This window comes from Mastigoproctus giganteus, chromosome 8 (genome assembly GCF_048544385.1).
Source record: "Mastigoproctus giganteus isolate SK-2022 chromosome 8, ASM4854438v1, whole genome shotgun sequence".
Taxonomy (NCBI): domain Eukaryota; kingdom Metazoa; phylum Arthropoda; class Arachnida; order Uropygi; family Thelyphonidae; genus Mastigoproctus; species Mastigoproctus giganteus.
Window position 1 is genome coordinate 12,559,820 of NC_143582.1, and position 17,064 is coordinate 12,576,883.

Consider the following 17,064-nt stretch of genomic DNA (forward strand, 5'->3'; position numbering starts at 1 on the left):
AGGTATGACTGTTTGCAGAATTGGTAGTGGAGCACAACGGAAGACTAAAGAACGGGAGGATAATCTTATCCGTCGACAACTTTACGCTGCAGTTGCAGCCACGCTAGCTACTATCCAACAAGCTGTTACACCAGTTATTGTCACCCAATCACCTGCCAAACCACTAAAACTAAAACTATTATTTTTAGGCCACCCGAATAATTAAATTCATCTGCCATGCTGTATGTCTTATGTCTGTTAACTGCATGTATTCTATGGTCGATTTGTCTGTTTTGCTGGACGAAAAACCGCAGTTTCTGGGGGAGGGGAAACCTTGCTATCTACGCCTGAGACTGACTAACTCAGCCACGGAGTGAAAAAACCCATTAAAGTTCCTCGCGTCATCGACGGGATTCGAACCAGGGCCTTTTCCACCCGGTGTGGGGAGGACGGGGACGTTACCACTGTGCTACACGCGCAGACCCTGCAGAACCACTGGACGCCGGTGGTAAAAGAGGACCGCCGTGCATACCAGCTATTAAGTCGATTACCCCTTGCTGCTTCTGCCCCTCGCCAACGGCATCTGGAATGGTGCCGCTCACGACCACTTGGGTTACAGATTCGCGTTAAGTGGTCTTCAGCGATGAATCTCGCTTCTTCTTGGGGCCCGACGATGATCGCTGCATACACGTGTGTCGACGACGTGGTGAACGCAATGATCCTATAGGCATTCTTGACCGCCATATTCCACACCTGTCTGGTATTATGGCGTGGGCAGAGCGATCAGTTTTGATAGTCAGCTGTCGTTGATGTTCGTCAACAGCAATCTGACTGCTCACCGCTGTATACCTTTCTGACTGCATACCTTTCTCCTTTCTTAATGGGGTGCCTTAAGCCATTTTTCGGCAGGACAACGCCCGAACACATATCGCAGGGGTTTCCTCTGTGTGTGTTCGTGATATGGACGTACTTGTTCAGCCAGGCCCTCAGATTTCTCCCTTATCGAACACGTATGGGCCATGATTGGCGCCATCCGCAGCCAGCAAAGACCACAGATGTTCTTCGAGACCAGGTGGAAGACGCTTCGTGGGAAATACCGCAGGAGGCTATTTGACGTGTATGACTCAATGCCAAGACGCTTAGCTCAATGTATCCGCAACGTGGTGGATTTTCATCATATTGATCTGTCCATTGTAAGCATCATTTTGTGTCATTAAATGTGTTCTCACACAAACGTTAGCGTCTCCAACTTTTATCAAGTGTCCCTTAACTCCTTGGCTATCATTACTCTGGATATCATCTCCGTATTCCTGTTCTTTCAGGGCGTTGCAATTTCAATGTCACAGAGTGTATATTTTAAAGTATATTTCTTCTTTACCACATTTTACTCCACAGAAGGTTTTCTGTTTTTAGCTTAAACTAGCATTAAAAACCATGGAAATAGTAATGCCATTTGAATGGCAATATCAAAGCTAATGACTGCTATTTGAGTAGGTGCTTTTAGTTCAGTGACCCTCTGCAGGGCTGCTATCAACAGGAAGAAAGTACCTTGTAATAAGCAATCGCAGTAATTAATAATCTTCTTCTGGAACTTAGGAGTTACAGGCAGAGCCATCACAACAAAGAAGTTGGTTGGTTGGTTGTTGTAGGGTTTTAGGTGCATCACCATATAATATGTCTCTAAATGACGTGTGGTCTATAGTAGTTTGCTGATTGGTGGACCAAAAATCCGATTTTTCAGAGAGAAAAAACATGCTACCCTCACCCGAGAGCGACTAATTCAGCCATGTTGTGAAAAAGACCCATAAAGATTTCTCGAGTCATTGATGGGACTTGAACTCAGGTATTTTCCACCCGGTGGTGGTTAAGGACGGTAGTTATAACAGCTGTGTTACCCACAGCTGTTATAACGAGTGCCTGATAAAGAAGTAGAAAACGTGGAAACGATTGCATCATGGTGCCAACCATCAGGGACTTAAAAAGTTATTATTAACTACGCTGCTCGACAAAATTAACAGAACACGTAGAAATTGTGGTGTAACTCGTGCAGTTTGCGATGAAGTGGAACAAAATTGGATACAGTTCTCTTCTCTGATGAATCCCGTTTTAGCTTGCAAACAGATTCAACACGTTATTCCATCTGGAGAGAAAGAGGAATGCGGTACCATCCCTCTAACATCACAGAAAGGGACAGTTACGTTGGAGACAGTGTTCTCGTGTGAAGTGGAATAATGATCAACGGCCGTATTCCTCTTCTTGTTTTTAATACGGGTACCGTAAATGCGCAGAGGTACCGAGAACAGATCCTAGAGCCCTATGAGCGACTTTTTTCGGGGTGCGGTTGTCCGAGATTTTCTTTTCATGCTCGACAACGCCACTGCACATAGAGCTCAAGTGGTGGAGGGGAGGAATATCTTGAAACCGAAGACATCCAACGATTTCCATGGCCAGCACGATCACGGACCTAAATCCGATCGAACATGTGTGGGACGTCACTGGGCGTCGCATTAGAGGCCAACAACCAACTCCTCGTTCACTTGGTGAGCTTAAGGTCTGCGCTGGAGAAGAATGGGATTTGTTGCCTGTCCGAAGTTTCTCGCTGTCTCCTCATTTCATCCTTATTCTATGATGCACCACCATACCAAATTTTGTTTCGCTTCATCGAAAGCTGCAGGAGTTACACCGCGTTTTCTACGTTTTATTTTAATTTTGTCCAGCAGTGCACTTTGCATGTAGAGGAAGGGGGGGTGGTCTTTTTTTCTTCGCATCTACACATCAAAACCTTGAACAGCTCTGGGTATACTGTACGATGTATACTGAACTACCAAAAGATATGGGATGGCCCTCTTGCAGGAAATTGCCGATACCACCAGTTTTCTATCAATTTTAATAGATTATATTATTTCAATATTAAATATTTTGAATAAATAATGTTTTTTTTTCATAACCTCCCCCCCCCTCGAATTTTCGTAGGACAGTGTATATATTTCAGAGTACTTTATATCAGCTAAGATATTAAGCAATATCTGCGTTTCGTTCATTAATGTATGTAACGTCATTGACTAACAACAGAGATGTTGATGGTGAATACAGAACGTTAAATATTGCAAGGGAAAAGCAATATATTTATTGATACTGAAAGTAAATTTTATTTCCTTTTATTGTGTATGATTAATATAAGTTTTATTATTTGAAAATTTTAGCTTTGTTTTCATTTTACTGATGATTCTACAGAAATGATTTATCATTTAATCTTGTATTATTAAAAGCAGAAAAGAAATAAAAATACACATGTATGTATTCCGTATACATAAGAATTTGTTTTTACTGTATTAGTCATAGCGAATTAATGCATTTTAAGAAGACAAAGGAAGAAATTTGAACAGAATTTTGCTCTTACTCTCGACGGAATGATCCAATGTGTACAGAAAGTACCATAAAAAATTCAAATTATTATATTAGGGCCACCCGAAATCTGTGACATATACCCATATATGTATTATGACTGTAAATGCGTGTGTTCTCTAGGTGATTTGCCTGTCTTGCAGGCCAAAAAAACCTCAGTTGCTGGGGAAAAAGAAAGTACCATAAACGAAAAATGCAGTTCATTACAGCATTACTCAATCCTTGCCCTCTTGGGTAGCACAGTTGGAATAATCACCGTCCTTCCCACGCCGTGTGGAAAAGACCTGAGTTCGAATCCCGTCAATAACGAGAGGAATTTCTATAGGTCTTTTTCAAAACATGCCTAAGTTAGTTGGTCTCAGGCGAGGGCAGCATGGTTTTCCTCGTGAAATATAGGGATTTTCGTCCAGCAAATCGACAAAAAACACATGCAATTTGCAGACATTATATACGAAGCAATATGGACTAAGTTGCTGATGCGCCTACAACGACCAACCAAACGCTCGATCCTGGACTAAACTTTCATAAAATTCTATATAAGTTGTTTTCCTACCTATCATGTGTTGTGATGGCGTTAGCGCTTGGTGCAAGATCACACTAACCCGTAATAAACAGAAACTTGATCCTACAGAGAAAAATTTGGAGGGGGAGTGTACTGACAGTATAGCACCTTCCACTCTCAGACAATAGTATAGCGAGAGTGCTATACTGTCAGTACACTCCCCCTCCAAATCCTTGTTAGTTTCCCCCTCTTCACCCTGAAGTTCTACGGAATGGCCTATTCCAACGTGTAAAGAAAAATATACCAGCTGATATCTCTGGCTTCTCACTAGACCTATGAAATGGTCACAACAAGAGCGCAAAAGAATCGAAGAAGTGTACCGAAAATGGCAGGAGTGTTGGGACGAAACCACCAAAGGAGCCATTACAAAAAGGTTTATACCAAGGGTAGACATGATTAGCCCAAACCCTCCACCCTGGTTTTCTCCAGGCCTCTATGTCACTTTTGTACTAACTGGCCATAGCCTATTTAACCAGAAGTTAGTAAATCTGGGTGTTGCGAACAACCTCCTGCCATTGCGGTTCCCCTGAACCGCAAAGGCAGGAGGAATTCGCCTCATCACAAAAATTACTGATAATCCTAGGAATCAAGAACATCTCTATCTGACGGAAGAGCACTATTATCACGCCCTTACCTCGTTTGCACATGCTGTTTTTGAAAGCATGAGAACTAGACTTCAAAATGATCTTCATACCACCGCTGTTTTCTAACTATCTCCATGCTGGATGCTCTCAACTCAGTAACATTAATAGACATGCTAGGATCAACACTGCTGACACTGGAATCTTCTGGTGTAGGAACTATAGAACCAGTTGGACTACTGGGCCAACTGGCTACCAAGCAGGAACCCCCTTTTCCCTGTGTCCTTTCCACCTGGGAAATTGCTCACTCACCTCTCCTCTTTGGTCTCTTCGTCTAATATCCAGATGAACATTTTTCCCTATCGTTCAGCTGTTACTTTCCACTCTCCTTTCTTTCGCCTTTCTTGACTATTCCCACTACGCTCTTTTCCAATGGAAAAAAAAATTGTGTGGGCTCCTTCTTGGGAAACTCAGGCGTCCCTAGGGATGGCCTCTAGGATAATGTGTCCTGATTCCTTTGCCTGGTTACCCCTACCATGGACAGAAACCAGGTGTCTGTGATGCTCCACGGCCCCCTAGGCTAAGAGGCCACAAGAACAACAGACCCCTACATTACACAACATAAACAACGCATCACTCACACTTTCTGGCCTTTACAGGGAACTGTATCTCAACACAAGAGACAGCGGAGTTGTGGGAAACGACCGGTGCCACTTAATCCTCAACACTATACGCATTTCAGGTTCAGTAAGTCGTCGAATGCGTTTAGAAATCAGTGTTATAGTCTTGTGTTACGCGCCGTCGTCCTGATCTTGGTCTGTCCTTTAAACTGCCAGTCTCTTTGAATCTTGGAATGGTAATTTGTACCCTTTAAATGAAGCACCTAGGGTAGGTGTAATACTAGAAAAATACAAAAATATCATAAAATTTTTACATGCACGTTCATAAAAATCTCACCATAAAAAATCCAAACCCAATCTCTAAATATCCTGGTAAATTGTATTTTACACTTTTATTCCTGGCCAAGACAGAGCATCTGAGAAGCTTTCCTTATACCGTACAAGAAGATACCATCTCAATGGTCGTCATCAATGGAGACCAACCAAGTTTGTCTAAGTCCTTCAATATGTCCGAAAGCCACATATCAAGACTGCAAAAATAATTCCAGTGTGAGAGGCTTATGTAACCCCAGTAAGGCTGAAGACCATCCACGGGCGATAACATCGAAAGACAATCGATGTCTAGTTAACTTAATGCATTATATTTCAGGTGCGTTAGCAAATAGTAATAATTCATGATTTATAACCAAAAAAAAAAAAATTAACAAAAAACGGCGCACAGCAAAAAACAATATCCAGTGCTTCAGCTATCATATACAGTATATAGATAGCCTATATGATATGTATGAAAAAAATAAATAGAAATTGCCGGATTTCTATTGGTCCAATTTTAATTGGGAAGACTCGACAAATCGTTCAACAGAGCCAAATATAAAATTTTATGAAAATCTATCTACTGGGAGTAGAGTTATTACATGCGGACGTAGGGAACGAGAAATAATAATGGCAGATTTTAATGGAATTTGGGATGTTCTACAAAATCTTTCTAAAAGAGCTGCATATAAAATTTCATGAAAATCCGTCCACTGGGAGGTGAGTGTTAAATGCGGACGGACGGACAGAATTGTCGTAATAGAACCATTCAAGAGTTTTCTTATCTGCCCATGTGTATGATGCCCATAAATTGTGTGTTCTCTGGTCGATTTGCTTATTTTGGTTGAGGAAAAACTCGAGTTTCGGGGGAAAACCTTGCTGTCCGCACCTGAGACCGACTAACTCAGCAATGGAGTGCTGAAAAAATCCCATAAAATTTTCTCGCGTCATTGACAGGATTCGAATCCAGACCTTTTTCATGCATTATATAAAAAAAGGGGAAATTATGGCAGTGGAGAACAACGGTGTGCTGAAGCTTCATTATTAATGACCACTCACCCCATTCGTCTTCGACAGCAGAACGGTGAATGATATGGAGATGAAATCTTACCGCCCTCCACGTTTTGATTCGGGGTACAATTAGTCTTCAGTTCCTTTTTTTATGGACGATAATGCATTTAATCACGAGACAGGCGAATTACTGGAAAGGAAGGTATCCTGCGAAATCCCCAAATCTTATAAAACATGCATTAGATGCTTTCGGGGATGAAGAATTGCAAATCACGACAGTCCCCTAAGAATCCTAGGTGAACTAAATTCTACCCTCAAAGAGGAATGAGAAATGTTCATTGCGTTTTAGTAGCTTTTATGGATTATTTATTTACAGATGTCCACGAAAAGTTTTATTGCAATCTTTACAGGTGGGGTTGAGAAATTTATAAAAATGTGTGACTTCCTTAACTTTTGCACAAAAGTATACCACATAAGTGCATCTATAATACATGGTCTACTGTAGTCCACATTTGTTTGATGAGCAAAATAAATAAAATCTAATGTTTTTTCTGTATTTCTTCGTCCAATTAACCCATAATGTCTGTTCTATAGAATTATTCCTGTGATGAGAAAGGCCTGTTCGAGATGTCATGTAGAATCGTCTGCTATGGGTGGGCGGGTTGACAAGTCCTCCTTCCCCTCTCGTAAACGCAGTTTTTCTTCCAGCAAAGGAGGCAAAGCAGAAGGATTAGTCAGATACGTCGCTTGTTGTCCTACATGGACTTGCAAAGTGCTATGGATCAGCAATTTGTCATAATTCCCGATATGAATCCCTGCAACTTCTCAACTTTTTGCCAAAAATGAAACAAAATTCTCCGGGTTCGACATTTTGTAGACATGAATTCTTACACGGTGTAAACCCCTTGCTAATATCGATAAAAAAATCGCTCTGAAAATGGAATTTCCACTTTACCAAAGTACGTAAAACATTAGGCATGTACTGTAACATGAAGTATCGTGTTACTGTCTGTTATAGTAGTTCTCTCTCGCTTTCTCTTTCTTTCCTAACACCACCAACCTGAATTTGCTCCCTGTTTATTTGACATAAATTGATCTCTGGTATTTTACTTTGTTTCTAATCACGGTGACCATAGTTTCATACAACTGGCTTATCTGTTTACTTAAAATTGAAATTTCTGAATTATGATTTTGTGAAATTCAAAATGCGATGCATGATTTTATGCATTCTTTTTTTCTCCAACGGAAAAAGCTTGGCAGTTAATCGCATTGTATATCTCATCGAAGGTCAGATATACAATGGCTTGCAAATAAAAAAAAAAATGCAAAAAAAAAAAAAAAAAAAGTTTGTCCTGCGAATGAATTTTGCAGAATCTAGTAGTAGTAGTAATAGAGGTTGTAATGTAAGAAAGGAAGCGTATGAGCTTATGTAGTGTCAGCCAAATAAAAAAAAAATGACACAACCATTCCCTCTAAAAGTTTTTCCAGTTCCTATTCGAATTTATTTAAGTTATCAACTTCCACAACGACAGATGGAAGTTTGTTCCAGCAATTAACCACCCCCTGACTAAAGGCAAATTTCCGTACATCTGTTCTACAACTGTCTTTCCTCAATTTGAATTTATGCCTCCTCAGGTTCGTAATATGAGCAAGCGAAAGAATCCCACCAGAATTCAGCGTGCTCAACCCATTCAAGGCCTTATACACCTCAATCAGATCACCTCGCAGGTGCCTAGTCTCCAGTCGCTGCAATTTGCAGACCTTAAGCCTTTCTTCGTAAGAGGACCCCATTCATTCCCCTCACCAAACTTGTTGCCCTTCTCTATACCCGCTCAAGCAACTCTGTATCCTTCCTAAAATGAGGCCTCCAGACCTGTACGCAGTACTCAAAGCGGTGCATGAGCATTGCCCTATACAAAGGGATAATCACATCCTTTTCCATACTAGCAAAATTCCTGTATATCATTGACAAAACCACATTACCTGCTCTGGCAGCCTGTCTGCATTGCTCAGAAAACTTCATCTGACTGCACAATTACTCCCAGGTCTTTTTCATTTTCTACCACCCTAAGTGTAGTACCACACAGTTGGTACGTTCCTCCGGGGTTACTTCTACCCACATGCAGTTCTTTGCATTTGCCAATGTTAAACTTCGGTTGCAGTTCTCAGCCCATCTGCCCAAATTTTCTAGATCTAGTTGCTGAAGCACACTGTCATTAATAACCCTGCCAACCTTTGTATCATCTGGAAACTTCGACTCTAAGCCTGATACACCTTCATAAATATCCAAAACAACAGTGGGCCCAACACCGAACCGTGCGGGACTCCACTAATAACATTAGTCCACGAAGAGCAGCGTCCACTGATTACCACTCCCCGTCTTCTCTCACTCAATCACCCTTTTATCCATTGTAGCAACTTATCCTTAATACCATACTGCTCCAATTTGTACAGTAATCTTCCATGCACAACAGTGAAAATGTTCGCGAATTCCTGCAGGTGAAATTACTGCGGTAATCACTGGTGATTTCACTTGTTGGAATTTCATCATCTGACAAAAAACTGAAAGTTAAAAGTAAAACAGAAAGTTGGGTTAATCTTCAGTAAAAGACTCTTACCCATGGATCTTTAAGACAAGGACACAACGATTAGCCCCTTATACTGCTTCATGGTGATTGGACGATCTATTCCTTCGCTTAATTTTGTTTCCTCATTTAAAAGGGTAAACGGAGAAACCCGTAAACCATTTATTGGGAAACAAATTTCCCCCCTTTGGCGATGGCTTAAAATCATAAACGATTTCCTCCACTCCCTTTACCGCTGGTTTCAATCGGGAAATAAAAAAATAAACGAACGAATAGATTGTCCAATCAGTGCGACAGAGGAGGCGGAACTAGATCTAGCCATCATTTGCTCACTCAAAGATCCATGGATAAGAGTCTCTTACTGAAGTTAACCGAAAGTTGTACTAATTTTGAATGATCGCTTTGTTAAGAGCTATTGATTAATACGCGTGCATTTGCAAACCTATTCCAGTATACTCTGCTTTGCCCTTAACGAAGTAGAATATATTGTCATCATCTTGCCATCAGCCATCCACCCCCTCCAAAAATCCTCTAAAAGTCTACTGTACTGCATTATATTAGAATTATAGTGAAATCTTATTTGGACATCAAAATGTCAAATTTTATATAAAAATTTAGCTAATTACCTTAAAAAAATTAAAGATTTTATCTTAACCTTTCAAAATCTATGAAGAGTGGATATAAAAATTAATGCAATGTAATGATCTCCAAAGTTAAATTGGGGAAAATTTCAAATTTCATATAAAGAACAATGTTATCAGATCTAAAAAAGATTTTGCAAAAAAAAAAAAAAAAAAAACGAACTTTCTTGTCTAGCCAGTTCTTTTTGATGTGACTAAACTAGATCACCGTAGTAGTTTACAACTGGAAGAACAAGCATTCTTAAAAATGCCCTTAATGAGGCCAAGGGAAAATGGGTCTAGAAGATATAATCTCAATGCATTATAAGTTACGGTTAGCTACACTCCCGCCTAAATGTTTGGAATCGTGTTTCATTTTTCTTAATTATCAGTTTTTATTAAAATGGGATTAACTAATTTACCAATTTTTAATAAAATATCTTCTATTATACACTGGTGTGCAAAACTTAAGGACCAACACTATTTCTAAAGGTTACAACAACAAAATCTTTACTTAAGGTACACTTTACTGATGACAGTTGATTCAGTCTCAGCAACGATTCTGGACGTCAGCTAATCTGGCGAGAGGTTAGCACACGGTATCACCTCGTAAACATCACTGAAGGGGATCGATATGGCGGTCGAGGTGTTCTCGTCTGGGGAGGCGTTATCTTGAATGGACGTACACAACTACAGATACTGGAAGGCGGTACTGTAACCGGTGCACGCTACTGTGCTGAGGTAATCCTTCCCCATGTGCGTCTGTTCCGAAGTGCCATTGGCCCAGAGTTCGTGTTTATGGATGATAACGCCACACCCCATCGCACTGCAGCTGTCGAAATGCTTTTGGAAAGTGAGGACATTGTTCGTGTGGATTAGCCTGCCCGTTCCACCGATCTAAATCCCATCGAACACATATGAGACGCTCTGAGGAGACGCCTAGCGGCACGTCCACACCCACCAGAAAATGTTCATCGGCTGAAGATGGCGCTGACAGAAGAATGGACGATGTTACCGCAAGATCTTATAAACAACATTGTTCTAAGTATGGACAGGCCATGCAAAGCCTGCATCGACATTAAGGGTGGTGTTATACTGGGGCGTGTTATACTTCTTACTATTATTATTACGTTCGGGCTCCTCTGGACAACACATCTGTATAGCAGGACGTTTTCCTTCCTTAATCATTTGTTCTGTCATAAACCCAGTATACTCATGTGACTGTCTAGTGGTTTTTTATATTAGGACAATGGTCTCAGCCCTCAATATCCACCCTTTTGAGGGGAATGGAACCGCAGCATCGACCAGGGCGCTGTGTTAATACTCAAACCCTTTCCAGTTTTAGTCAGGAATTTTGAGCACCGCAATAAAAATTCTTCTATATATAATTCTTTACTTACTCATTCGTGTGAATGGAGGATAGGTCTGAGGCATATGTTTAAAACAAATATAGTTTAATATACTCCACTATAGAATTGATACATGTATAAAAACTACCGCCCTAGTGGCAGTGACAAGCAAATACTATATCATTTGGTTACAAAAATACAAGCTGATTTTATGGGAGTATTTAAGAGTTCTTAGCATTATTGATGTTTTGGAAATTAATGGGCTATTCACATAGGTGTTCTTCGTGTGGATACTTCATCTCAGGCAAGAACTGGCATGTGACATAATAGTTATACAAACGTGATGGGTGTCAATACTAAACTATCGCGCATAAGATGTGTTTTAACTAATTGTACACTATTTTATCTATCGTTAATTGTGATATACGACAATCTAAATGATGCGCTATTTAAGATAGCAGCATTAGGATATTCTATACTTAACAATACCAACATAATAAATCATACTGGTTACATTCAGTGTCAAAAGAAGTAATGGGAGTTATTACTAAAATGTCGCGCTATTTAGGATAGCACACATAAAATAGGTTTTACCCTGTGATACATCATGTTACCAATAGTAAATTATGATAGACTGAAATACTATGTAGTAAGCTATTTAAGATAGCAACAATTAGGGTATTCTACAATTTATCAATGCTAACATAATTAATTATATTACTGAGGAGTAAGGTTTATGTATAGCTGTTGGGATAACTTACCTAAATAAGGATGATTCATTCTACGGGGGCGGAACTCGGCGAGGGGATTCCGTGCTTTCGCAGTCTTCCTTCGGGTTCTGCTATCTTCGCTCGCTCATTCTGTATCTTCTTGCGCTGTTCTTCAAGCTTCTCTCTGTACAGTCATTCTGTAACGTAATTCCCGTTTCCAAAAACTTACTGTATTTTCTCACTCTCTCTCATACAGACTAACTAACCGACTGCTTCTACCAAAACCACCACAAAACCACTCTAGTCTCTCCCTTCCGCTCTGTTGTCCACCGGGTATATCTTCCTTATCGCGTGAACTTTCACCTCCTCCTCCTCGGAGCTTGGTCAAGGGTGGGACACTTTACTCACGCGGTTGACATCGGACAGCTGAACAGTGTTTGTCAGAGAGCGAAAGTTCGTATTTTCCTGGACTTGTGAACTTACTTCTGCGTGTAGCGACCGTTATCTTGAGTTAAGAAAAATAATGGCAAGGGGAATTTGTAACTGTGGAAGCAACTGGGTCGGATAAGAGTCTCACTAGCGAATTTAACCATCCTATATTTGTCATGAAACTGATAGCGGTTAGTCATGGTAGACTAGTATTTATATTTTCTGCTGAAACAGCCAAAATAACCCTTTAGCAAGAAGGGGCACAGCAAAGGGGGAAATTCATGGGAAATATCTGTAAATTAATAAGAAAAATGTGGGCATTTTACAGTGGCCATACCTCCTACTGAGGACCACCTCTTCCCGTTGTTCTATCTTTGGCAGTGATGCATCTGTATCATGGCAGCAAGTGCTATGTTGGCATTTTTGAATCAAGTCCCTTTGTACCGTTTTGTTTCCGTTGTTATTTCCATCATCATTTCTGTACTTTTCGAGTTCCTTTGGTATGCTTTTCCCATATCCAGGCCACTCCTATGAGAAGCTACAGGTGAAAACCTGACTGGTCCTTAAATTTTGCACACCAGTTATATAAAAATCACAAAACTCAAATAATATTTAATAAATTTCTAGAATATTCGAGAGTATTTCAAATTGGTGTGGAAGACTCCTGAATGTGGTAGAAAATTGTAGAAGATTCCTGAATGTGGTAGAAATTGTAGAAGATTCCTGAATGTGGTAGAAAATTGTAGAAGATTCCTGAACTTTGCAGATGATTCTAGAATATTCTAGAAAGTGAGAGTATTGTTTCTGCATCATAGAAGATTGTAGATGATTTTGTTTGGTGTGAGTTTTGCGTGTTTCGTGATAAACTTGGCAGAAATAAGGATCTGAGTGTTGAAAAAAGAAGTGCTATTATAACTTGTATAAATCAAGTTATTCCATCAGAAGTATGCCAAAACAGGATATGTTTCATTTAAAGAAGTACCAACTACCATTCGACCATCCAAGGAGACTGGCAGTTTAAAGGACAAACCACGATCAGGGCGACCGCATGTAACATCGGAAGCACAAGATAAGACCATAACACTGATTTCTAAACATATTCGAGAATTACTGCACCTGAAATCCGAAATCTTCGTCTTAAACAACCAGGACGTCATGGTCGTGTAGCGGTCCAAAAACCCTTATTAAAGCCAAAAAATCGAAAGAAACAGTTGGCTTGAGCTAAGAGCCATCAACATTGGACAATTGAAGAGTAGAAAACGTACTGTGGACGAATGAATGCAAATTAGAAGTTTTTGGATCCAAGCGTAGAGTTTAAGAGTTTATGTGACACGATCAATGAAGAAAAATTGGTGCCACATTGTTTAGTGCCTACACTCAAGCACGGGTTGCTTCTGTTTTTTCCTTATTGGGTAATATCGTCAGAATTAAAGGAATTTTAAGAAAAGAAGGCTATAAAAACATTCTTGAACATAATGCAATATCCCGTGGCATAGCTCTAAGCTGTACAGGGACTTTCTAGTAACTAAACAACAGGAAGGAGTACTGCGAATTATGATGTAGCCACCACCCCAATCACTTAGCTTAAACCCAACAGAGCTTTTATGGAATCACCTAGACCAGCGGCTCCCAAGCTACTGAGATCTACGGACCCCTTCAAAAATCAAAAAAAGTTTGTGGACCCCTACATATATATAAACACATATTGCTTGATGCCCCCTTCTGAACGTTTCGCGGACCCTCTGGAACTGGCCTACGAAATGCTGATCTAGATCGTCAAGTTCGTGAAGTCTGCCCATCTTAACAAAATTTGTGGGAACCTTGCAGATCGCTTTGAATAATATTATTAGTCAAGACAATTAAGAAATGAATCGTCAGAATGTCACAACTGCGTAGGCAGTAATAAAATGTCGTGGAGGATATTTTGATGAAAAATCAATATATATTTGTTAATATTTTACTAATAATTTCAATATTTTTTCATGTAAATTTTTCACTGTTGAATAAAAAAAATCTTAAAATACGTTGTAGTGGATTTTTTTTTTTTTTTTTTTGAACACGACGCTCAGAGATACTCCTTGGCAAGCTTACGCTTGCCAAGGAGCATCTCTGGACCTATGTAAAGTCCCAACAATTGGAAAGATGCATATCTCTCCAACTTAAGAGTTTCTAGGGCGCCAAATACGTCACATGATTATGAGTTGTACGATGGCATCAGACAATTATAAGTTGAACAATGCAGTCAGACGATTATGAGTTAAACAATGGAGTCAGACGATTATGAGTTGAAGAATGGCGTCAGAGAATTATGTGTTACTTATAATCCACAATGGGAATACTATGGATGCAGGTTTTGTATGTGACGAAAAAGAAAGGGATTGATTACAAATGACAATTGCCATGCACGAATGTTACGAGCGGATTTGGTGTTAGGTTCCTTTAGTGCTTTTAGGCACATTGGCATATTTATTGCCTTTACCATGACCGTACGTCAGCATGTAATAATTCGACTCCTAGCGGACGATTTCCATGAAATTTTATATTCGATTTTTTTAGATAATTTGTAGAACATCCGAAATTTAATTAAAACCAGACCAATAGAAATCTGGCAATGATTATTCCTTTGTCCGTCTGTCCTCATGTAATAACTCGACTCTCAGTGGATGGATATTCATAAAATTTCGAAAACAACTATGCAACTAAGGCTTTAGACGAAAAACCCGAAAATCCGGGATAAAAAACCCTGTAACCTTCGACTGATGCCAACTAATTGAGCCGCTTTGTGAAAAAATGACCATAAAAATTCCTCGCGTCATTGACCGGTTAGAACTCAAGCCTTTTCAGGCCAGTATGGGATGACAGCCATTATAACCACTGTGTTACCCGCAAGAATAACAAGACTAGCTGGGAGGAGTACAAAAGGACATTCCTACAAAGAAAGATTGGGATTCTTAAATTACAGCCTTCAAAACTAGGTGTTTGAGGCTTTGGAATGATTGTTCAAACTTACACGATGCACGCAAGGGAACGTAAAATTGAATTAGAATGGTTTTTTAGATGCGTTCGCTGATAATGAATCTCTTGTCTTTACCACGTTCGTCTGTCCGTCCACATGTAAAACTCAACTCCCAATGCACAGATTTTCATGAAATTTTATATTTATTCTTTAAGAACGATTTGTGGGATCATCTGAAATTTCATTAAAATGGAACCAACAGAAATTCGCCAATTATTTTTATTTTTATTATTATAAAATTTCGAGTTATCTCTCAATGCAAAGTAAAGTACGCTTCGATGTTCGAACATCGCTCTACATGGAAAAGTCAAGTTGACACAAAGTTTTATGCTCTCTTAATCCTTCGGAAAGTTTCAGGATCGATTCCGATTTGATTATACCAACTGTGAGCACGAGGACAGTGAAGAACCGGGTGGAAAAGACCTCAGAATCACGTCAATGACGTAAGGAATTTTTATGGGTCTTTTCACAACATGGCTGAGTTAGTCGGTCTCAGGCGAGGGTAGTATGGTTTTCCTCCTGGAAACTCGGGTTTTTCATCCAGCAAAACAGCAAATCGACCTCTGAAAACATGGAATTTACAGATATAACATACATGGGAGAGAAAAGTTAGATCAACACCAAACTCATTTAATGTATAGCATTGCTGACTTCACAGTTGTGTAAGAACTGAACTTGATCCAACGTGAATATAAAAAAAAAAAAAAAAAAAAAATTACATCTCGCGTATTCGAAGCAATAAATATGCAGTCCGCGAATTTTTCCCCTTAAATAAATAAATAAATGTTCTATTTATACTCCGGCACGACCACATAGATCAGAGGAGTTTACACATTCATTATTGACAAAAACATAATAATTAATCGTATTTAGCAGTCACGCGACTCGAACTACAGTCAAACCCATGCACGCGTACTATCGCACTCAGTTATGTCAGACCAAAACACATTTTCTGTTTATACTTTGGGACAGCTACAAGGCTGAGAGAAGTTCTAAAAGACAGAGAGAAAACAAAAATATTACCGTATTTACAGGTCACGTGGATTACAACCACGGTCAAACCAAACGCATGTGCTATTGCACACTTTCATTGCCCACTCGGCTACGTAAAGCCTAATTCCTCTGCTCGCTCGCATGATTTCGCCTTTTTCTTAAGTAAACAAGTGGAATACAAAAATACGATTTAATTCGTGAGAAAGATTTCTTGACTAGTTTTGACTATTTTCCTTCCTCTGAACAAGTAATAAATGCTAAATGGCTTTACGTCACAACGTACCACTACACTTCACAATCAAAATAATTGGCGCCTTCATTAAATTGTGAACATATTTCTATTGAAAACGTCTGCATTCCTACTGCAGCTTATATATCTTTTCATTGAAATATTTATGCACTACAACCACTTTCTACATGATTATATGCGCGCTGTAGCACTCTTGGATTTCTCTCCACCATGCAAAGAACGTTTGTGCGCTACATCAAAGCGCATGCGCGTGACTCGGTATAGGTGCAGGGAAGTTTAGCAGCAGCAGTGGCCGAACGCAAGGGATGAGGAGACGGCATACTGTGAAGATCCTCACCATAAACTTTAATGTAAAAGGTCGTTGGGCAAGCTTCCTTGGTAATACGTGTGCAAGGAGTACTGTTTTCGTAAAATGGTTTTCACGCCACTCAGACACAGAAATATTAAAATCGGCCTTAAATGGATAGTCGTTTTTATAAGTGCCTGCTACGCTTTCTACCTCTTTTATTTCATCAGTGATGACTATTATATCATAGATTATCCCCTGAAAGAATCCACAGAATGTAAGTAAATTATTTACAATATCTATAATTATTTATAAATTATGCTAAAATAATCTAGTAAACTTCCCCTCTCTGATCT

General features: G+C 39.6%; 2 protein-coding genes across 2 annotated transcripts in view; one reads left to right on the plus strand and one right to left on the minus strand.

Moving 5' to 3' along the window:
- Positions 1 to 17,064, minus strand: part of LOC150081258 (galactoside alpha-(1,2)-fucosyltransferase 1-like) — a 53,171-nt gene that overhangs the window by 35,514 nt on the left and 593 nt on the right. The gene's annotated exons all lie outside the window — the stretch shown is intronic.
- Positions 16,712 to 17,064, plus strand: part of LOC150081259 (galactoside alpha-(1,2)-fucosyltransferase 2-like) — a 31,248-nt gene continuing 30,895 nt past the window's right edge. Inside the window, exon 1 of the mRNA XM_090379475.1 lies at positions 16,712 to 16,985. Within this exon, the coding sequence (XP_090235601.1) occupies positions 16,835 to 16,985 (151 nt within the window). The 5' untranslated portion in view covers positions 16,712 to 16,834. The remainder of the gene's footprint in view (positions 16,986 to 17,064) is intronic.